General features: G+C 41.8%; 2 protein-coding genes across 3 annotated transcripts; both read left to right on the top strand.

Annotated features, from left to right (window-relative positions):
- Positions 1–5,610: 5,610 nt before the first annotated feature.
- LOC120060685 (oxysterol-binding protein-related protein 2-like) lies at positions 5,611–10,981 on the top strand. 2 transcript variants are annotated; one of them, XM_039010085.1, is made up of 14 exons: positions 5,611–5,684; positions 6,076–6,202; positions 6,351–6,465; positions 6,567–6,642; positions 6,875–7,009; positions 7,129–7,226; positions 7,397–7,579; positions 7,703–7,810; positions 7,924–8,013; positions 9,507–9,627; positions 9,908–10,027; positions 10,153–10,276; positions 10,387–10,477; positions 10,614–10,981. In XM_039010085.1, the coding sequence occupies exons 2-14, from the start codon at positions 6,166–6,168 to the stop codon at positions 10,714–10,716; spliced, it is 1,401 nt and encodes a 466-aa protein (XP_038866013.1). In that variant the 5' UTR covers positions 5,611–5,684; positions 6,076–6,165; the 3' UTR covers positions 10,717–10,981. The 2 variants fall into 2 exon arrangements, with proteins under 2 accessions (XP_038866013.1, XP_038866014.1); XM_039010086.1 differs by lacking the exon at positions 5,611–5,684 and having other exon boundaries at positions 6,092–6,223.
- Positions 10,982–16,834: 5,853 nt separating this feature from the next.
- On the top strand, positions 16,835–20,101 carry LOC120061136 (proteasomal ubiquitin receptor ADRM1-like). The gene is made up of 10 exons (XM_039010703.1): positions 16,835–16,919; positions 17,187–17,402; positions 17,537–17,653; positions 17,838–17,961; positions 18,161–18,247; positions 18,427–18,508; positions 18,677–18,921; positions 19,145–19,302; positions 19,519–19,621; positions 19,849–20,101. Exons 2-10 carry the CDS (start codon positions 17,196–17,198, stop codon positions 19,944–19,946), a joined length of 1,221 nt encoding a protein of 406 aa, XP_038866631.1. The 5' UTR covers positions 16,835–16,919; positions 17,187–17,195; the 3' UTR covers positions 19,947–20,101.
- Positions 20,102–22,334: the final 2,233 nt, after the last annotated feature.

Here is a 22,334-nt window from a genome sequence, read left to right as displayed (position 1 = left end):
TAAGCCACATCTCACTAAAAGCAAAGATAAAGCATTTCCTGATGTCCCACTGCGATTGCAGCCTTACTCGGAATTCACAATATTTATTTTCCAGCGATTGGACATTAGCCATCAGGATACTAGGTAGAGGAGGCTGTGTAGGCCATCTTTTAAGCCTAGCTAGGAGTCCCCCTTTCCTTCCTTTTCTTTGTTGCCGGCATTGCCTTAGGTCATCTCGGCCAGGAGTAACAGGTAAGCTCGCTGTGCGGGGAACAAAGAAGCCAATGTAGTATTCTAGATCTGGGAGGCTGAGAGATAAGTTTGTAGCTTCCAATTCATGATCCAGACGTGTTTTCAGTCGTAGAAAACTATTGCACGAACATTCTGAGCAAACAAACTAATAATTAATGCAAAAATAGCCTTAAAAAAGGAAAGTCAAGCAGGAACCGTCAAGACGCGCTTTCCTCAGCGCCCCATCTCATCACAGGTGCCCAAAAATAACTATCTGAAAGCCAAGTCCCTACTAAGCCACGCCTATAGTCTTCTGATATGTTTGTTTTTTTAACAACCCAACTAAGTGACCCAATGCCTGCAACTCAACAGTTGGGTCATCCAAACAGCGCAGTATTTTGTCATGTGCTTGATTTAATGTCTCTGTCACACAAGTTAACAACTTCCACCACAACAAATAAACACAAACAAAAGCTGCCGCACACACAAGGATCCATTAAAATACCTACTCCAAATATTTTGAAGACCATCTGACAAGATTTGGCTGAGCCATAACATTGTTAAATACTGTAATTGCAGTTTAATGTGCACTTATAAAACTAAGACATAGGATGTGAGCAGTACAGTTGCTCTGAAACATTTTGGACTCATGAGACAGTAGAGGGGTATTTGGTACAGTCATTCAAAGGGCTTTTCAAGGGGCTTTGTGCATTGACTGGAATACTAATGACTCACTCGACCCCACTGATGACATTGTGCAACATAGCAAGAGATGGAGGGATTACGGTACAATCCTTATAGGAGAAAGATGCCTGAAAATCAAAAGTTGCTTTGAGTGAGCACTCCACATGCACACATAGTGAAGTATGTGTGCATGAGTGTTGAGGGTGCTGCAGCACCCCCTGAAAAATCGTGCAACAAAAAAATATGAATAAACTTTTTTCACAAAAGTAGTGCACTGTGCCTTTACCAGTCTTGTATTAGCAGTTCGATGTAGCCTTCTGTAGCAGCAGCAAAATTTAAAAATGTAGCTTGGCCTTGCAAACCTTGTTTTAATCTGATAGCCAGGGGTTCATTTAATTGGGAATTGGGAGGTGGGGAGCCCTCCTTTTTGGTGACCATTCGAAACCAAAAGCTGTTTTATTGCTATTAAAATATAGGTTGTGATAACTGTAAACCTAATTGTATTTCCATTTATTCGCCCAGTAGGCTAATGTAATTTTGGTTTCATGTAGGCGTATTGGTATGAAAATAAACAACTGAACAACTTGCTATTTAGAGTGTTTCCCCAAAATACATGTTTGGCTTCGAAGACAATAACAATTGTAGGCTATGCAGTGACAGAATGATAATTGAGATAATGCAAATAATGAATGATTAGTTGGGATAACTTTTTTAACTTCTTGGTGTAGTCCTACCTGCTTCTGGTATAATGCATTTCCACCTCTCACTCTATCGGTCTTGCTTGTCCATCTTCCTGAATTAAAATTAGATATTCTAACAGATCAATCTTGCTGGAAAAACATAATTAAATATTGCTAAGTTATTTAGCTATAGTGTGGATGTAGAGCTGTTTATTTGTATAGAATGAGCACCCAGATTACAACATTTTGGTTGGAAGTGCATGTGACAGTGACACTGCTGTCAAAGTAAACTGTATGCGCCATTCCACAAGCCTGACTTCATTTAGCCTATAACAAGGGGTCTGCAACATTTTTCATATGCGTGACAATTTACAATTGATTCTACAATTTCTAAAGATCTGTGTGCCAGTTATGATTTTCATATAAGCATTGTAGGCTACTCAACTGTGCCCAAAAAATGTATCACATTTTTCTTCATTCCTTGATTGAGTTTGTTTGTCTTTATTGTCGATTGTAGGCCTAAGTAATTCCTTTGATGTATGCCTTTTATTTAAATGCGTGTTTAGGATTTATCTGGCATAGTTTGCATTCGCAGTCAACTTTTTTTTTAGCTCGGGTTACTTTCACATTGATGTATTGGAAGTCGGCCTTGATATCGTGTATTGTCTATTTCATGTTGCACTGTTCCACAAGTAGACTAAATGTATCAATGTTGCCTATGTATGATGAGGTTGAGTAGTACATTGTACACGCCATTCCACAGACATTTAAACCTAATATAAACCTATTATTGCGGTGATAATGTCTGTGGGAAATTTTTGTTTCTTTTTTCGGTTCTCCAAATAGCATTTTAGTTTCAAAATTGTGTAGAAACCCAGTAAATGAGCTTCAACTGTTGGGTGTATTTCTACACCCCCCACTTTGCCATAACCTAGGTTTAGCTGAACTGAAGCCACACACACACACACACACACACACACACACACACACACACACACACACACACACACACACAGATGCTTCACCTTGACGTCGTGTTCCAGAGAGCGGACTAGTTCCCCGTCCACTTGGCCAGTCTGGGCCACCCTGAGGCTGCGTCGTTCGGCCTTACGGAGGCGGTACTGCAGGATGCGACACATCTTATTGGCCTGCTCCAGCTGCAGCCGCAGCTCCTGCAGCTGATACACCTCATCCTCCAGGAAGAGGTCCCGCATCTCCAGCATCTCACAGCGCAGCTCCTCCATCTCATCCTGGACATGACACCAAAGACATAATCTCAATCAGCATCCTCAACAGCAGGATCATCATCAACAACAGTATCGCCATCATCATCAGGCTACTTTATTAGGCTTTATTAGGCTGCTTTATGCACAACCAAGTGTCAGTTCTAAAGGCGGAACTGTTTAATTCGTTTTTTTCTTAGGCAAGCTCCGAATGTGTGTGTGTGTGTGTGTGTGTGTGTGTGTGTGTGTGTGTGTGTGTGTGTGTGTGTGTGTGTGTGTGTGTATGTGTGTGTGTGTATCAAATCTAATTTTATTTGTCACATGCAGCGAATACAACGAGTGTAGACTAATGCCCTTTCCAACGATGCAGTTTTAAAAAGCAAGATTCCGGGAGTACCAGTAGCAGATCAATTTGCAGGGTTATATTTTTTTTTTTTGCTTTACCCCAACCTTGAACTACCCAGGTTGGGATACACACCCACTGTGGCTAATGACTTTTGATGCTCCTTGCGTGAGCGTGCTGCTCCTGCAGTCACGTGTAAGTAATTAAGGTTGACACGGCCAATTACATAAAGTATTTAATCGGCTCTGCTAAGGAAAGTCTGGCCCTCTTACCCTGACAACAACTAATGTCACGAGCGTGCCTGCGTTGTTGTTTCAATAGCCTACTTCAGTATTAAACTCTATTCAAATCAGTCGATATTCAAGTTATTTTCTTTATGATAAGGGGGGTCAAGACTTGAGGAAATGTGTTAAATAATAAAAGGCCTCGTTTTTACGGGTAATGACATGACAATTAAGTGAATCGTCTTACTTTCAAATACTCATTTTCTGATCTCAAGTCGTCGTTTTCTCTGACAAGATCCTCGTGCGTCTCGTCCACGAGCTCCCCGGTCAGTTCTGAATAAGACAGGGATGCTACGCTGACATTCAGCGAAGGAAGAAGAGACCCTCCACATCCAGGAGAATGGTTTCCATCCCTACCAGAATGCATGATGGAATTGTCATGTGATATGCCTTTCCGTGTGAATGGGTTGCCTCCAGTGCTCATATCGGATACACTGTTTAGAGCATTCCCACTCAACCTGTCACTATTTGCATCTTCGTCTCGAACACTTGATCCAGTCTCGCTGCTTGGAGACAGAGTGTCCCCAGAAAGTTGGTTTTCCTCTGATGCAGTCAGAAATCCCTCCGTGCAGTCCGACATTTCAGAACTGCTGTCCGAGGATGATAGCTTCCCCGAGACGCAATCTGAGTCCTTGCTCAAATCCCCCGAAGCATTTCTGGCATCAGATAGTTTCCTAAGTGTGCTTTGATTCTTTTGGCACTCGGTAACGGATGGCACGCCATTTCCTGTACACGTCCCTTTCTCCGATTTAATCTCATTCCCTTTGCCCACGACGCGCCGTATAGTCCCGGTTGACCTGGATGAGCCTGGGGCATCTTTGGTTTGCACACTCGATGGGGTTCGATTCTTCTTCATGCTGAAAACCTTTTGCGCCTTGGGCTGTCTTTGTCCCCGGTGCGCCTGTTTTGGCACGGGACTGTCACCATCCCTGCTGTTCATTTCTTGTCCGTTTTTATTGAAAGGAGTGCATAAAACTAAGAATTTCCCTAAATTAATCTATAAAGTCTATCATGTTTTGTTGAGTCCAACAAAATAAACATAATGAGTTATAACAGAATTGCCACAACTATTTTCTGTGGAAGCCAAAATCCAGACTTTGCGCACAGAGCGCGCATGAATGCTGTGGATCTCTCCTTCTTTCGGTCAGTCGATCAAGTGGGCTGTCACACTGCTTGATTTAAACCGGGCCAGATATTTAAGCACACCCCGCCCATATGTTACTCGTGCACTGTGGCAAATTATGGGGTGCGTCAAAGGCATTGCCATTGGAATCCCAATTTGTATTTATTCTGTTGCTGTGATGGGCTACATTTTGCCATGGAAACAGTTTATTATTTCTGGACAGATGTATGGGAAAATGAAAAAGCCCATCCAACGTGTGTAGGCCTACTCAATTCAGAGGCCTGTTCAATTCAGCCCCGTCTGCTGAGGTCCAGTGCGCCCCATGTTCCTTTTTTTATCAATGACGCCCTCACGTGGCCAGAATAGAAATTAAAACATTTGCAACACCGACACTTAAACGCACACCTGTCAAGATAGGCTATCAGATAACGTGATTTATTATAGCGCTTATAAATATCACCCGTTAACCTGGCCCTTTTTAGTGTCTTGTCCGCGGAGAGGCACTGTAGTACATCCTACCCATCATGCATCACTATTCTTCCATTGGACATAATGGTTGGAGGGTCAAGAGATTCTTCTGTGCAAAAGAAATTAAAGGCTAATGTCAATCATTTAGGATATTGTCCATTAAAATCTGAATTTGAACTGGCTTTCCAAGTAAACAGCTAGACATATATGGACCATTACCATTCAAGAGGGTCACAATGGAAATACTTTTGAAAACTTTTTTGTGTCATCTTCGACGATTTGAATGGCATTGTACTGTATCCACGTGTGGTTTTACTGTGTTTAAAATGGTCAAATAAATCAAGTAAAATAACAAATTAGGCTACTGAATTGATACCCATATTAGGCAATATGGAATTGGTGTCCATCACTAAAATCTCTGAGAATCTGGTGCATGTTTTACTGATCATAGCATAAATATTTTTTAGACCTTTATCCGTTCTATCCATTATATTTCTATTTTTCTTGCACTGTCTAGATAGGACTAGAAACCGAGATTGGGATTGGTTGACAGGCCTATCAGTAGCATCGTCCTTACCGCCCACTTCCGCCCCCTAGAGTTCTTCAAGCCTAGTACACTTTTCGTTGTTTATGTTTTGTACAGCAACACATTTGGACTTTGAAACGCTGGTAAATCACATTTACTACATTCCTTCAATTCTTTACATTGTATTTAGGCACTTTCAGTCGTTAGCTGACGTTTTCTAGCCGTTTGAATCTTTGATCCAGCACCAGCTCACTTGGCGCGCAGTTGTCGCAAAATCCAAAGACATTGGAATAACTGGCTGGTTGGCTGACATTAGCTGTAGTTGGCTTCGGTAGTACTGTAACGTTAGCTAGCTAGTGGTCCTAGTTGCTAGCCAGCCATCACAGCTCAACAAGCTTGGGTATTTCGCAATAAGTAAATGGATTTTCTCATGGATAAAAAATAAATACAATTGTATCATTAACTGTAACTATTTTCGTATTATTTTTCTTGTGGCACTCACTGATGGATGGGAATGTGTGTTTTTGTTTCCAGGTGTCTGTGAGGCTTGGATAGCCTGAACCACAAGTACCCGGCCAAAAAATAAAGATATGTTTTGAGTGATATTGGACAATACTGCTCAGAATGAACAGCGAGGAAGAGTTCTACGATGCTGAGACAGGTGGATGCATGCTTTAGAAATGTAATAAAAAATACATTTGCTAATTGGTGGGAGACTAATAGCTATGTGTTTATAATAGCAGACGTCCGTGACTGTCTAAGGGAGACTTCTTAGTGTGAGTGACCCTTTTTTTTCTTGTATTTCTCAGGTCTTGAATCAGATGATGACTCTTGTGAGGTCAATTTTGAAGATGCCCAAGTGTATGACAGCAAGCATTCATCCAATGCCAGCACACCTCAGGAAAATGGAGTGTGGGAGCGCAGGTGAGGTTACAAAGGAAAGATCTATGTCCTGTAGCATCACAGTTTGCATGCGTATTCAGTGTCCATAGTTTTTTGTGTCTTTGTGTTGGTGTTTATTACAGGAAAACCCTGCGTGCTCCAATGATCTCCAGACATGACTACAGTGTATGGGGCATACTAAAGAAATGCATTGGCATGGTGAGGATGTAACTGTAATAAGTTTAAGATGTCTGCAACACTTCTATGCCACCAAAACCATCCACTATACAGACGCGCAAACAGAAATCACAACAAAGCTACAAATTGGATGACATTCTGTTTTACCCACACCTTACAGAGGAGTTCATACAAACGCCTTAGGGTAAATGTAATAAACAAGCTATTATCTATTAATGACTCTATTAATTTGTTCTTTGCTGCGTTTACACAGGAGCTGTCCAAGATAACGATGCCCATCGTGTTCAACGAGCCCCTGAGTTTCCTCCAGAGAATGTCAGAGTACATGGAACACACTCACCTCATCCACAAAGCCTGCACCCTGTCAGACTCCATAGACCGCATGCAGGTAAACAAAACAGATGTTGATACACTGACACCCTCCCCTCACAAAGTCTATTGTTGTACCTGCTCTTACGGGGCTCACACAATGACAGACTTTGTTTTCTCCTGTGTTATCTCTATCAGGTGGTAGCTGCTTTTGCAGTTTCTTCTGTGGCATCTCAATGGGACAGAACTGGAAAGCCATTTAATCCTTTGCTGGGAGAGACCTATGAACTCACACGGTACAGTTTGCATTTTTCAAAAGAGTATCATACCGTACCTCTTTTTCTGGAAACCTTTTTGAGATTTTTATTGATTTCAGAGGACAGTTTAAATAAGTCGAATCTCTTTGGATAATCTATTTATTGAGGTGTCGAGTATGCTCTTTTTAACATGCTCTTCTCTGTCTTAGTGAGGACGAGGGGTACAGGTTGATCTCAGAACAAGTGAGCCACCATCCACCTATCAGTGCCTTCCATGCCCAGTCTCTGAAGCAGGAGTTTGAGTTCCACGGCTCCATCTACCCCAAACTCAAGTTCTGGGGCAAGAGCGTGGAGGCGGAGCCTAAAGGCACCATGACACTGGAGCTGCTCAAGTGAGTGACTGCGTGTAAGAAAGTGTATGCAGTATGTATGTTGACATCTGTGTGTACTAAGCACACATACAGACTCTCTCACATCAACTGCTAGTGACTTAATAACAACTTGTTTTGTTGCAGACGTAAAGAGGCGTTTACATGGACAAACCCTCTCTGCTGTGTACATAACATCATCATGGGCAAACTCTGGATTGAGCAATACGGAACTGTGGAAATAGTCAACCACAAGTAAGACAGCAAATGCCAAACCTTGATTCAGAACAAATGTTTATTATGATTTATTTGATTGAATTTACTACAATAAGTTAATATTCTCCCTCCCGCCTCTTCTGATTGGTCAGCACGGGGGACAGGTGTGTGTTGAACTTCAAGCCGTGCGGCATGTTTGGGAAAGAGCTGCACAAAGTGGAGGGCTACATTCAGGATAAGAGGTGAGAGAAGAATAGAGTAATGAGCCCACAATTAATGAGCCCACAATTAATGAGCCCACAATTAGGAATTTGTTAAGTCATAGTAATACACTACCTTTCAAAAGTTTGGGGACACTTAGAAATGTCCTTGTTTTTGAAAGAAAATATAATTTTTTTGCCAATTAAAATAACATCAAATTGATCAGAAATACAGTGTAGACATTGTTAATGTTGTAAATTACTATTTTAGCTGGAAACAGCAGATTTGTAATGGAATATCTGCATAGGCGTACAGAGGCCCATTATAAGCAACCATCACTAATGTGTTCCAATGGCACGTTGTGTTAGCTAATCCAAGTTTATCATTTTAAAAGGCTAATTGATCATTAGAAAACCCTTTTGCAATTATGTTAGCACAGCAGAAAACTGTTGTGCTGATTACAGACGCCTCACAAGTCCTCATCTGGCAGCTTCATTAAATAGTACCCGGAAAACACAAGTCTCAACGTCAACAGTGAAGAGGCGACTCCGGGATGCTGGCCTTCTAGGCAGAGTTCCTCTGTCCAGTGTCTGTGTTCTTTTGCCCATCTTAATCTTTTCTTTTTATTGGCCAGTCTGAGATATGGCTTTTTCTTTGCAACTCTGCCTAGAAGGCCAGCATCCCAGAGTCGCCTCTTCACTGTTGACGTTGGGACTGGTGTTTTGCGGGTACTATTTAATGAAGCTGCCAGTTGAAGACTTGTGAGGCGTCTGTTTCTCAAACAAGACATTTTAATGTACTTGTCCTCCTGCTCAGTTGTGCACCGGGGCATCCCACTCCTCTTTCCATTCTGGTTAGAGCCAGTTTGCGCTGTTCTGTGAAGGGAGTAGTACACAGCATTGTATGAGATCTTCAGTTTCTTGGCAATTTCTCGCATGGAATAGCCTTAATTTCTCAGAACAAGAATAGACGACAAGTTTCAGAAGAAAGTTTTTTGTTTCTAGCCATTTTGAGTCTTGCAATCGAACCCACAAATGCTGATTCTCCAGATACTCAACTAGTCTAAAGAAGGCCAGTTATATTGCTTCTTTAATCAGAACTACAGTTTTCAGCTGTGCTAACATAATTGCAAAAGGGTTTTCTAATGATCAATTAGCCTTTTAAAATGATAAACTTGGATTAGCTAACACAATGTGCCATTGGAACACAGGAGTGGTGGTTGCTGATAATGGGCCTATGTAGATATTCCATAGAAAATCTGCCGTTTCCAGCTACAATAGTAATTTACAACATTAACAATGTCTACACTGTATTTCTGATCAATTTGATGTTATTTTAATAGACAGAAAATGTGCTTTTCTTTCAAAAACAAGGGCATTTCTAAGTGACCCAAACTTTTAAAAGGTGGTGTATGTCATCTGTTATGCATTCTGTCAGCATTGACGTACAATAACGACTGGATGTTTTAAGTTGCATCTCACTGTTTCATGTGGTTGTTCCTAAATGAACTTTGGTTGCATTGTTTTGGGGACAGTAAGAAGAAGCGACGTGTGCTGTATGGGAAGTGGACAGAGTGTATGTACAGTGTGGCGCCTAAGGTGTATGAAGCCAACAAGAAGAAGGCAGAAAAGGGAGATGCTAAGAAAAATAAACCGGTGAGCACTCAGAAGTGATTTGTCCAAGAACCGGCCCAATGGCAACAACAAAAAAGGTGAAATCATTTTCCTAAAATTGTGTTTCTTCCTTTCACATAAACATGCAGTGGCTTTAGGTGAAGGTATTGTAAGTACTGTAGGCATAGTGTGCTACTGCAGTTCTAGTTATGACTGTTCTGTAGTGTATTATGGTAGATGGCTCTTTATGTTGCTTTAAAGTTTGTGTAAATGCAACTGCCTGTAGTTTATAGTAGACTAATGTGCATAGTCTTGTATGTAGGAGCAAAGTGCTGGAAAACAGGAGACTGAAGATATGCCTGGGGTTCAAGAGACCGTCTCTGTGATAACAGGAAGTGCCTTACTATGGAGAATAACCCCACGACCTGCACATTCTGAAGAGGTAACACACACACGCACACGCACGCACACACACACACAGGGCGCCATTAGGGATATGGTGTTTCTTACTGTTTCTACTGTGTACCTAATTAACCCTGACTCTCATCCTTGGTCTCTCTGGTATAGATGTATAACTTCACCAGCTTCACCATGACACTGAATGAGCTGGAGCCTGGTATGGAGAGGCTGTTGGCACCCACAGACTGCCGTCTACGACCTGACGTCAGAGCAATGGAGAATGGAGACCTGGGTAATGACTCACTTTGAAACACAGACACGCGCACACACACGATTCGATAACAACATTCAAGATGAATCGATAACCAAACAAAATGGAGCACATTGGTTTGTATATTGCAGACACAGCAAGTGTAGAGAAGGACAGGCTAGAGGAAAAACAGAGAGCTGCACGCAAGGAATGTTCCAAGGATGAAGAAGAGTGGTCAACCAGGTGTGTTCGCTATGCAACAATAATAAGTATACGTATGCCCTGAGATGTGAATGTGTTTTCATGTTAATATAATCCAATTTTGATTCAATCATTTCCCTAAAACAAATTCCTGTACCATTTCTTTTGAACTTTACAGGTGGTTTCGGTTGGGAACAAACCCTCACACAGGAGCCCAGGACTGGCTGTACACAGGGGGATATTTTGATAGAAATTACACAGACTGTCCCAACATTTACTGATGGGGTAGGAGGCACTAGGAAGGGTTTCCATCACCACCCATAGTGGATTGATGTATGCCCGATGATCCCGTTCGTTCTCAGCCTTAGAATGTTAGGCAGCTGAGCCCACAATTATTACAGTTTTCCCAACCTAGACAAACCTTTCCCGCAATACAACAATGGAATCAAGAAATTAATATGTACAGTGGGGAGAACAAGTATTTGATACACTGCCGATTTTACAGGTTTTCCTACTTACAAAGCATGTAGAGGTCTGTAATTTTTATCATAGGTACACTTCAACTGTGAGAGACGGAATCTAAAACAAAAATCTAGAAAATCACATTGTATGATTTTTAAGTAATTAATTTGCATTTTATTGCATGACATAAGTATTTGATCACCTACCAACCAGTAAGAATTCCGGCTCTCACAGACCTGTTAGTTTTTCTTTAAGAAGCCCTCCTGTTCTCCACTCATTACCTGTATTAACTGCACCTGTTTGAACTCGTTACCTGTATAAAAGACACCTGTCCACACACTCAATCAAACAGACTCCAACCTCTCCACAATGGCCAAGACCAGAGAGCTGTGTAAGGACATCAGGGATAAAATTGTAGACATGCACAAGGCTGGGATGGGCTACAGGACAATAGGCAAGCAGCTTGGTGAGAAGGCAACAACTGTTGGCGCAATTATTAGAAAATGGAAGAAGTTCAAGATGACTGTCAATCACCCTCTGTCTGGGGCTCCATGCAAGATCTCACCTCGTGGGGCATCAATGATCATGAGGAAGGTGAGGGATCAGCCCAGAACTACACGGCAGGACCTGGTCAATGACCTGAAGAGAGCTGGGACCACAGTCTCAAAGAAAACCATTAGTAACACACTACGCCGTCATGGATTAAAATCCTGCAGCGCACGCAAGGTCCCCCTGCTCAAGCCAGCGCATGTCCAGGCCCATCTGAAGTTTGCCAATGACCATCTGGATGATCCAGAGGAGGAATGGGAGAAGGTCATGTGGTCTAATGAGACAAAAATAGAGCTTTTTGGTCTAAACTCCACTCGCCGTGTTTGGAGGAAGAAGAAGGATGAGTACAACCCCAAGAACACCATCCCAACCGTGAAGCATGGAGGTGGAAACATCATTCTTTGGGGATGCTTTTCTGCAAAGGGGACAGGACGACTGCACCGTATTGAGGGGAGGATGGATGGGGCCATGTATCGCAAGATCTTGGCCAACAACCTCCTTCCCTCAGTAAGAGCATTGAAGATGGGTCGTGGCTGGGTCTTCCAGCATGACAACGACCCGAAACACACAGCCAGGGCAACTAAGGAGTGGCTCCGTAAGAAGCATCTCAAGGTCCTGGAGTGGCCTAGCCAGTCTCCAGACCTGAACCCAATAGAAAATCTTTGGAGGGAGCTGAAAGTCCGTATTGCCCAGCGACAGCCCCGAAACCTGAAGGATCTGGAGAAGGTCTGTATGGAGGAGTGGGCCAAAATCCCTGCTGCAGTGTGTGCAAACCTGGTCAAGAACTACAGGAAGCGTATGATCTCTGTAATTGCAAACAAAGGTTTCTGTACCAAATATTAAGTTCTGCTTTTCTGATGTATCAAATACTTATGTCATGCAATAAAATGCAAAAGAATTACTTAAAAATCATACAAAGTGATTTTCTGGATTTTTGTTTTAGATTCCGTCTCTCACAGTTGAAGTGTACCTATGATAAAAATGACAGACCTCTACATGCTTTGTAAGTAGGAAAACCTGCAAAAACATCAGTGTATCAAATACTTGTTCTCCAATAAGGATTGAATTCCCATTTTGCAAATGACAAAGGGAAAATTTGAGCATTGTGAAAGACTTAAAATCGAGGCTAAGGCGGTTAGATAAGAGAATATTCAGTCTTCCTAAATGGCCTGGGCCGCCTGGCTAATTAACTGGAAGAATCCCACTCATCTCTGATGGTTTTATTTATTGTACCCATGGCTTTATAAAACTATATCCGATAATGTGACATCTGGTGGTGGCCATTATTCAGCAGTGGAATAATGTACTATGCTCTGATCGACATACATTATCATGTTGAGCTAGGTTGGAAGGAGGAGTTTGTACATACTCACTGTACAAACACAGTTACATTCAAATATCAGGCTTCATTCATAAGTTGTGTGAGTATTAAGACTTTTATTTGAGATGTTTCTAAAACATGATGTGCACATTGTTAACGTGCTGGTTCATTCTTAAATATTAAGGATTTTAACGTGTTGTTTTGTGACTAGAAGTCTAGAACTGAAAGCTGCTAATGACCATGTTTATACTAACTTAGTAAACTAAGTATTATTTGTAAATGATTGTTATGGCATTGAAAACTGTAACAAATGCAGATGATAATTTGGTGTGTGTGTGTGTGTGTGTGTGTGTGTGTGTGTGTGTGTGTGTGTGTGTGTGTGTGTGTGTGTGTGTGTGTGTGTGTGCATGGTCACCAAAACAATTCTTTACACAAACGAAAGCCATACAACACTTGAAAGATTGTTTTTCCAAGTCGCACCCCCTTTTTCATTACGTAAAGCTCTGGTATTGATCACAGCAACATGAAATAAAATGGAGCACCTTTTAAATGTCAGCCATTGTAAATCTATGCAAACAAACATTACCATTTTTGTCTGTCTAGTGCACAACTAGGAGACAGAATGTGAAAATAAACAAACACCACTTATGGGCCTCCCTCATTGGTATCTGACCGCTAAAGATTCTGTGCTGAACATACAGTACTTATAGATTTGGGAGTGTGTCATACTCCGATGGGATAGCACTAGTTATCTCTTAACACTACAATCTGAGAATGCTTCCAGTCCTGTGCACAGAATGATGGTATCTGACCTGCTTCCCCCACCCTCACATCTTCACAACACTTATGTTTTGTTACCCTTAATAAAAAATGTTTTATGTAGAAGTAGGCTACGTTTGGCATGTTTGTAACAGTGTATCCCCTTGGCAGTAGAATGGCCTTACTGAAGAGCTCAGTGACTTTCAATGTGGCACCGTCATTCGTTAGACTTCTGCCCTGCTCGAGCTGCCCCGGTCAACTGTAAGTGCTGTTATTATGAAGTGGAAACATCTACGAGGAACAACGGCTCAGCCTCAAAGTGGTAGGCCACACAAGCTCACAAAACGGTACTGCCTTGTGCTGAAGCGCATCTGTGCTTGGTTATAACACTCACTACCAAGTTCCAAACTGCCTCTGGAAGCAATGTCAGCACAAGAACTTCGTCGGGAGCTTCAAGAAATGGGTGACCATGGTCGAGCAGCCGCACAAGCCTAAGATCACCATGCTCAATGCCAAGTGTCGGCTGGATTGTTGTAAAGCTTGCCGCCCATTGGATTCTGGAGCAGTGCAAATGCATTTTCTGGAGTGATGAATCACGCTTCACCATCTACCAGTCTGACGGACTAATCTGGGTTTGGCGGATGCCAGGAAAACACTACCTGCCCGAATGCAAAGTGCCAACTGTAAAGTTTGGTAGAGGAGTAATGGTCTGGGGCTGTTTTTCTTGGTTTGGACTCGGCCCCTTAGTTCCAATGAAGGGAAATCTTAATGCTACAGCATATAATGACATTCTAGACTATTCTGTGCTTCCAACTTTGTAGCAACAAAGCCCCCGTGCACAATGGTTTGTCGAGATTGGTGTGAAAGAACTTGACATCGAATGCCTTTGGGATGAATTGGAACGCCGACTACGAGCCAGGCCTAATCACCCAACATTAGTGCCCGACCTCACTAATGCTCTTGGCTGAATGGAACCAAGTCCCCACAGCAATGTTTCAACATCTAGTGGAAAGCCTTCCCAGAAGAGTGGAGGCTGTTATTTAAAAAAAATATTATTATTTCACCATTATTTAACCAGGTAGGCCAGTTGAGAACAAGTTGTCATTTACAACTGCGTTATAGCAGCAAAGGGGAAATCAACTCCATATTAATGGCCAGGTTTTTGGAATGAGATGTTCGACGAGCCACATACTTTTGTCCATGTGTAGTCTTAACATTCTGTATACTCCCCTTGTCCTAAGGGTAAAAAATGACCCGCCTTCACTAAACCCCTCAAATAAAGCAGCTTAATTGAATTTTAAAACCCAAATCTATTTTGCATGAAGAAACAATCTGTCATTCATCACAAACTTGGTGAATATCTGGGTTTTCCCTCTTCACAATGCACAATCAGTGGACACCACTCGTTTTAATTACAACACACCTGTCATAATTGTTTTCTTTACTAAAGTAAAGGTTTATTATTATTATTATTATTATTGCTAAAGGTATTGCATAGGTGTAAACACATTTTTTAGCATTTTTTACCCTTAAGACAACACTAGGGAGCTTTTCCTCTACACCTGCTTCTACACCTGCATTGCTTGCTGTTTGGGGTTTTAGGCTGGGTTTCAGTACAACACTTTGTGACATCAGCTGATGTAAGAAGGGCTTTATAAATACATTTGATTGATTGATTGAAATGTATACATGTCAGTCCTAGTCAATGTACCGGCATGTATACTATTGTTTCAGTTGTTTTCCTGCACTTGTACAGAGCTTTTGCGAATTATTACACACATCGATCGCCAGGTTACAGAAACACGCCTTACTCTACTATATTGTGATGTTCTTACTGTACACTGGTCATTTGCAAAGAAGCAACATTTATGAAATAAAGTATCAGGACCCATAATTGAGAATTTTGTGTTTGTTAATGATGTCAAAAGAAGATGTCATTTTCATTTCACTTTCGAATATACAGTCTAGAAAATGTGAATGTACAGTAAAATAAAGTTATTATATTCTATATCTGGCCGAACAGCACAAAAAGCAAAACATTTTGTATCGTTTAAAGGTGTAACATTGACGCATGTTCTAACCAATCACAGCCATGCAATGGTGGTAGTCAGCCAATCACAATAATCTTTTTCAGAAAAGTTTTGTTCCACCCTCCTGTCAGATTGTTTTCTGCTCTAGTAGATGGCCGTTCTCCTAGCAGCAGGATATTATGCTGGCAGCACAGCAGCAGGATATTATGCTGGCAGCACGATCACAGATTTTCCTTCTTCAAAATAAAGATTTCTTGCAGACATGCTGAACTTTGGAAATAGTTTTTTTTAGTACTCTAGTGCAGTACAACTGTTTTTCACAGAACTGCAACCACAAATTCATGGATAATTTGACAAATTCAATTTTTTATATTGTATTATTTATGCCAGCATTTCTTTTGAAAGTTTACACAAATGCTGGTATGTTGAAAGGTATTGTGTAGGCTATATTTAAAGAAATACACTTTCAATAAAATACAAATATATGTTTTTGGAACTACTCAACAGTCTGCTAAACCTAAATTGGTATCTTGTGCTGAGCAGCAGGTTTAATACAGAGTGGTGGGGACCTCCTTACTCCACCCACTCCATTTACCGCAATGCAATACTTGTTATATGGGATACTTATTGGCATGTAGAGAAAAAACTTTACCTGTCTCAGCTAAAGTAGGGTGGAAAATACTCAGTAGGGTGTCCCATGTACAGTCTATTACAGTTTATGGCATTGAGGGCTATGTGGTGGAGGTGGAGAACGGTGTTGTTGGATATGTATGACACAGTCCCCCCCAAAGAAACTACACATATTTGATCAGTAGAGACCCTACTGAAAAGTTTTTTCTCTACAAGCCAATATGTATCCCATGTGCAGTCTATTACAGTGTAATGCATTGGGGGCTGTGTGAAAAGCCAGCAGCAGGCCGTGTGACACATCCCCCTCAAAAACCAACCATATTTGGTTAGTAGAGACCCAACTGAGTGTTTTCCACCCCACTTTAGCTGAGATAGGTATAACAGTTTTCTATCTACAGCCCAACATTCTGAACATACCAGTGTCAACAATGTATTATTTCATTATTGGTCTTATTTTTTAATAAAAAACAATTTTATTCGTTTTTATAAATTACTCATTGACTTTTCTTGTTGGCACAATACAAGTGGCCACTAATTAGAATTCAATACCTTTTGATTGAGTAATCCTCATTGCAATGTTTTGAAATGCAGGGATTTATTTTGAAGGTTTCCTCATTACCACAAGAACGTGATGTTATCGTTTGTGCTGCTGGCAGAATGCTACTAGTCTCTAGTAGCTACTGGTGCAATCTGATTCCAAGGCCATCTCGCATCTTCGATCTCAAAGTGAAATGTAAGTTGGTGTTATATTTATTGCCTCTATTAGCTAAGAGAGTAGCTACGTTTTGAATTCAGGATAATAATGCAATTTAAGGTTCGATTGCTCCATCGTTTACATAGGTAGCTAAATTCGGTAACGTCGTTACCTGACTCACTGGCTAACGTTAGCTAACGGAGTAACGGTAGGCTATCGTAACGGTTGGCTAGCAGTTAGCCGTAAACTGCAAGCCAACGTTTGTCACTGTTTGTCATAATCTCGCTCCTATTTGCACAACGCCAGATCATCATCATGTCGGGAGCTCTGTTTCCCAGTCTGGTGTCGGGGTCCCGCGGCTCCTCTAGCAAATTCCTGGTTGAGTTTCGGGCCGGGAAGATGACCATGAAGGGTAGCACGGTGACTCCAGACAAGCGCAAGGGACAAGTCTATGTTCAGCAAACCGACGACTCCCTCATTCATTTCTGTTGGAAGGATCGGACCTCTGGAAACGTGGACGATGTCAGTGGCACTTTTCTGTTGGTGCTGAAACTGCGCCACCATATTCTCTTACACCATCTCTCTCTTTCTCTCTCTATCCTTTGTGTTGTCATGGCTAACTAACCCTTGTGATGAATATGGTTGTCCCTGTTCAGGACCTGATCATCTTCCCAGATGATTGTGAGTTCAAGAGAGTGAACCAGTGCACTACTGGTCGGGTGTTTGTACTGAAGTTCAAGGCTGGCTCCAAGAGGCTGTTCTTCTGGATGCAGGTGTGTATGGCAATTTAAAGATATTAACGTTACGTAATCCACACCCCTGCCTCTTTTGTTTATTTTATATCACTCTGCCTCCTTTGTATATTTCTCTGCAGAGGAAGGCAATGTTATCAGCAGCTGATTGTATGAGAAAATAAGTTCCTGATGTAATACACTTATTTATATTTCCCTGTTGTAGGAGCCCAAAACTGAAAAGGATGAGGAGTACTGTCGTAAAGTGAATGAGTATCTGAACAACCCTCCCATGCCTGGGGCCCTTGGCAGTGGAGGCAACAGCGGGCATGAACTGTCTGCTCTGGGGGGTAAGGATTCAGGAAGGGTGCACGGCACAGTGCACACACTCACAAACAGAGAGCAAAGGTACTGTGGCATGTTGACACAGGAAGACGGCAATTTTTTTTAGCAGTGCATTCTCAGAGATGATAGTTCCTTTCCCACTCAGCCTCTCCTTATGATGTGTTGATCCGTTCTGAACATTTTGCATTCTTCCTCCTGTCCTAGGTGAGGGTGGACTGCAGAGTCTGCTCGGTAACATGAGTCACAACCAGCTCATGCAGCTCATTGGACCAACTGGACTAGGTGGTCTTGGTAAGGCTTGGCGGTCTGCAAAGTACTCTGTACAGTAATATTCTTACCCCACGTAGCAATGTGCTTACAACAGCTGACAGCTGGCTTGACTAAGAATGTGTTTTGGACTGGAATACCTGACTTTATTGGGTTGTCATTAATTGCAACATGTCTGAATGTGTCCACCTGTCTGTCTGTAGGAGGTCTTGGGGCTCTGGCTGGACCAGGCCTGGCCAGCCTGCTCAGTAGTGGAGGTCCTGCAGCCGGCAACTCCTCTTCAAGGTACCATAAGCCTACGGAGTCACTTCACTAATACATTAAATCATTTTGTACATTTATACACTTTCTCTCCAGGTCAGACTACACATTTACTACTTATTAACCAACTTTTACAGATGGCTTATTCTACATTTATTACAATTTAGTTTCTCTCTTTCTGTTCCCTCTCAGTCCATCTCAATCTCCTGCTGTCACCCCCACCTCTACCTCGGCTGCCACCCGGCTGGGCTCCTCCCAGGTGCCAACCACACCCATCACCCCGTCTGCCACCAGTGCAGCGTCACCCATGGCCTCACCTACCATCCCGGTTGCCCCCTCCATCGCAGCTGGGGCAGCCAGCCCCACCCAGCCCATCCAGCTGAGTGACCTGCAGAGTATCCTAGCAACCATGAACGTACCTGCGGCTGGGCAGGGAGGTGAGGGACTAAACATATAAATTATAGAGCAGCGCACAACAGTTTAGAACAGAAAGAGCAAATAAGAGTCTTTTGAATAATTTTACAGTGGAAATAAGGAACTTTAGTCATGCTGTTACCAGTTAAATAAAAAACCTTGCGGCAGTAGATCCATGATCTAGCCCTCCGTATGTGCGTCTGTCTGTATGAAATATGAATGACTGACTGTTTGTTCTCACTACAGTGGACCTGGCCAGTGTTGTGACCCCTGAGATCATGGCTCCTATTCTGGCCAATGCTGAGGTCCAGGAGAGGCTGCTGCCCTTTCTGCCGTCAGGAGAGTCCCTGCCTCAGAGCACCGACGAGCTCCACAACACACTCACCTCTCCACAGTTTCAGCAGGTATAACACACTGCTCAGAGTGTGTTGAGCAGTGCTCTCTTTCTGTGTAGAGTACACTAGAGCATCAGTTGTCAGACTGTGTAGCAGTGTTCTCTCAGTACACTATTAGTATGGATAGACGTGATCTTGGTTGCTTTTCTTTTAGCTACCGCTTGAGTGACACATTTGGTTTACTACTGCGTGTACGATGTAAAGCAGGGATTATTCTCTCTGTAGGCCATGAGTCTGTTCAGCAGTGCCCTGGCGTCGGGGCAGTTGGGGCCTTTAATGAACCAGTTTGGTCTGCCAACAGAAGCTGTGGACGCAGCTAACAAAGGAGGTCAGTGTCCTGTATCTGCGTACAATACATGAACGTAAACACAGGGGCCTTGTTTGTCTGTACGTTCCATTGTTTAAAGAGAACACAAGCATGCAGTCTCCTGCCTGTGCAGACATTCCTACATAACATTGACAGTGTCTACCAATTTTAATAAGGATTTCCATAACATTAAGGTTATTTCCTGCTGTTTCGTATCATGAGTGAAATGGAACTTTCCTCTATTCCAGACGTTGAGGCTTTTGCTAAAGCCATGGAGACAGACAGCAAGTCTGACCATGAGGATGACGCCAAAGACAAAAAGGATGAAGATATGAGTTTGGATTAGGACCCTCTGTTAGTTCTGTTTAACTTAATGTATTTTATTTAAATTATTTACTGGTTGTGATGTTGTTCAGAGCACTGAAGCTGTGGACCATTTACCTCTGTACATGTACTCAGAATAGAGATATTTTTTAAAAAATAAGAAAAAAAGGCACGTAAGACACGCAAGGCTCTATTCAATCTCTCATGCTTCAGCGACACATCGAATAGAGCTCCTAACCTCTCCTGTTCATTTATAACAAATTAATTATGTACATCCTCAGAGCTTGAATCAACATAACATGAAATGTTTTCCCTGATATATTGCGAACCAGATTACTGCGGCTGGTTAGGACTTGGTAGACAAGTGACAGCTGCATGTGCCAATCTGTGACCTGTAGCTTCCTGACAAATAAACAAACTCCAGTCACATGGTCAGAAAAAAACATTTCATAATTTCACACTACTTTTACAAAATTGACACCATCCATAAAGCACAACATTTTCACATTCTAAACAAATGACATGAGGTAATTTAAGCATACATTTGCAAAACAGAGACCAATTCACACCACAGCAGAAATGAGCAATTCTCCATGTTACTGTACAAAACGTTTTCTCCAAGATCACACACAATGAGATTCACATAACACTAGATCTGTCCAGATACTAAGATACATTAAGCAGTCTGCAATTTTCCATGATTTTTCACAGGTGCGGTGGAACACTCAACAGCAACAAAACAAGTGAAATAAGAGGGAATAACATCTGGATAGGACAGATCATTATTAAACTGGTTTTAGGCACTTCTTACTGTATGTTGAGTGGCATGAGCCAACACTGATGAAAATAAATACACGAGAAATACTGTAAAATAGCTAAATAAATGTAACTTTAGGACATTTCACACACAAATAACTGCTTTCTACCTGCACTCATTCCAGAGATCTCCTTTTGTTTGTTTGATAAATCCCATGATCCCAGATCCATGGGGGGGGGGGGGGGGGCTTTATTTCAAAGATATTTCCTGAGAACTTAAAAATATGACAACTGGCTGGTGGATGATCCAGCACATTGAACAATAGGGTAAGAATACTTATTGCAAATCCTATCCCTGGATGTTGACAGAACAGCAACCAAGTAATGATAGGAAGTTTGATTTAACAACCGTCACAGAAGAAAAGTCATTTGTGGTCTAGATCGACACTGCCAACACGTTTCCAGCCAGCAAATAGGCAGTGGTTTGCACAGTGAGTGTGGATTTAAAGTGTACAAAATTAAGTTAAAAGCAGCTACAGTGCCAACCCAAGAAGGTAAATACAAAAACATCCAAGCTGTACAAAACCACAAGTTCTAAACAAATGATACCATAAAACAATGGAATGGCTGATGCTTCTACAGTGTAGTTTAAAGTGGCACTCTGGCCAGCCCATAACTCCCTCCCTCAATAACACAAACAATCATATTAAGACTTTAAGACCAATGATTGATGTGTCATTTTCACAGCAAGTGAAGAAATAGTCATATCAACAAGCTAGCGAGTGTGCGCACACACATGTAAAGTGTGGGCCTATGTTTCATGAGATGAAATAAAAGATCCCAGTCATTTTCCATATGCACAAAAAGCTTATTTCTCTCAACGTTAGTGCACAAATTTGTTTACATCCCTGTTAGTGAGCATTTCCACGTTACCAAGATAATCCATCCACCTGACAGGTTTGGCATTCTCAAGAAGCTGACTAAAGAGCATGATCATTACACAGGGGCACCTTGTGCTGGGGACAATAAAAGGCCACTAAAAATGTGCAGTTGTCACAACACAATACCAAAGATGTCTCAAGTTGAGGGAGCATGCAATTGGCTCGCTGACTGCAGGAATATCCACCAGAGCTGTTGCCAGAGAATTTCATGTTAACTTCTACCATAAGCCACCTCCAATGTCATTTGAAAGAATTTGGTAGTACAGCCAACCGGACTCACAACAGGGATGTAAAACAATGTGCACAACATTTGAGAGAAATAAGCTTTTTGTGCATAACGAACATTCCTGGGATCTTTTATTTCATCTCATGAAACATGGGACCAACACTTTACATGTTGCGTTTATATTTTTGTCCAGTATGTATGTATGTATGTATGTACGCACATTCTGAGATATAAATAGTACCAGTCAAAAGATTGGACACACCTACTCATTCAATTGTAGAATAATAGTGAAGACCTTCAAAACTATGAAACAACACATATGGAATCATTTATTAACCAAAAAAAGTGTTAAACAATTCAAAATATATTTGAGATGAGATTCTTCAAAGCAGCCACACTTTTCCTTGATGACAGCTTTGCACACTCTTGGCATTCTCTCAACCAGCTTCATGAGGTAGTCACCTGGAATGCATTTCAATTAACACGT

The sequence above is a fragment of the Salvelinus namaycush genome, chromosome 16 (genome assembly GCF_016432855.1).
Source record: "Salvelinus namaycush isolate Seneca chromosome 16, SaNama_1.0, whole genome shotgun sequence".
NCBI classification, from domain to species: domain Eukaryota; kingdom Metazoa; phylum Chordata; class Actinopteri; order Salmoniformes; family Salmonidae; genus Salvelinus; species Salvelinus namaycush.
Note: the sequence above shows the minus strand (reverse complement) of the source record. Positions and strands in the feature narration are given on the sequence as shown.

Bases quoted from the DNA above. Each gene is read 5' to 3' on its own strand.
- LOC120061136 (XM_039010703.1), top strand. From the start codon at position 17,196: ATGTCGGGAGCTCTGTTTCCCAGTCTGGTGTCGGGGTCCCGCGGCTCC. The intron at 17,654-17,837 runs GTGTGTATGGCA...TCCCTGTTGTAG, and splicing joins GGCTGTTCTTCTGGATGCAG to GAGCCCAAAACTGAAAAGGA. The intron at 18,248-18,426 runs GTAAGGCTTGGC...GTCTGTCTGTAG, and splicing joins AACTGGACTAGGTGGTCTTG to GAGGTCTTGGGGCTCTGGCT.
- LOC120060685 (XM_039010085.1), top strand. From the start codon at position 6,166: ATGAACAGCGAGGAAGAGTTCTACGATGCTGAGACAG. The intron at 7,010-7,128 runs GTAAACAAAACA...TATCTCTATCAG, and splicing joins ACTCCATAGACCGCATGCAG to GTGGTAGCTGCTTTTGCAGT. The intron at 8,014-9,506 runs GTGAGAGAAGAA...TTTTGGGGACAG, and splicing joins GGCTACATTCAGGATAAGAG to TAAGAAGAAGCGACGTGTGC.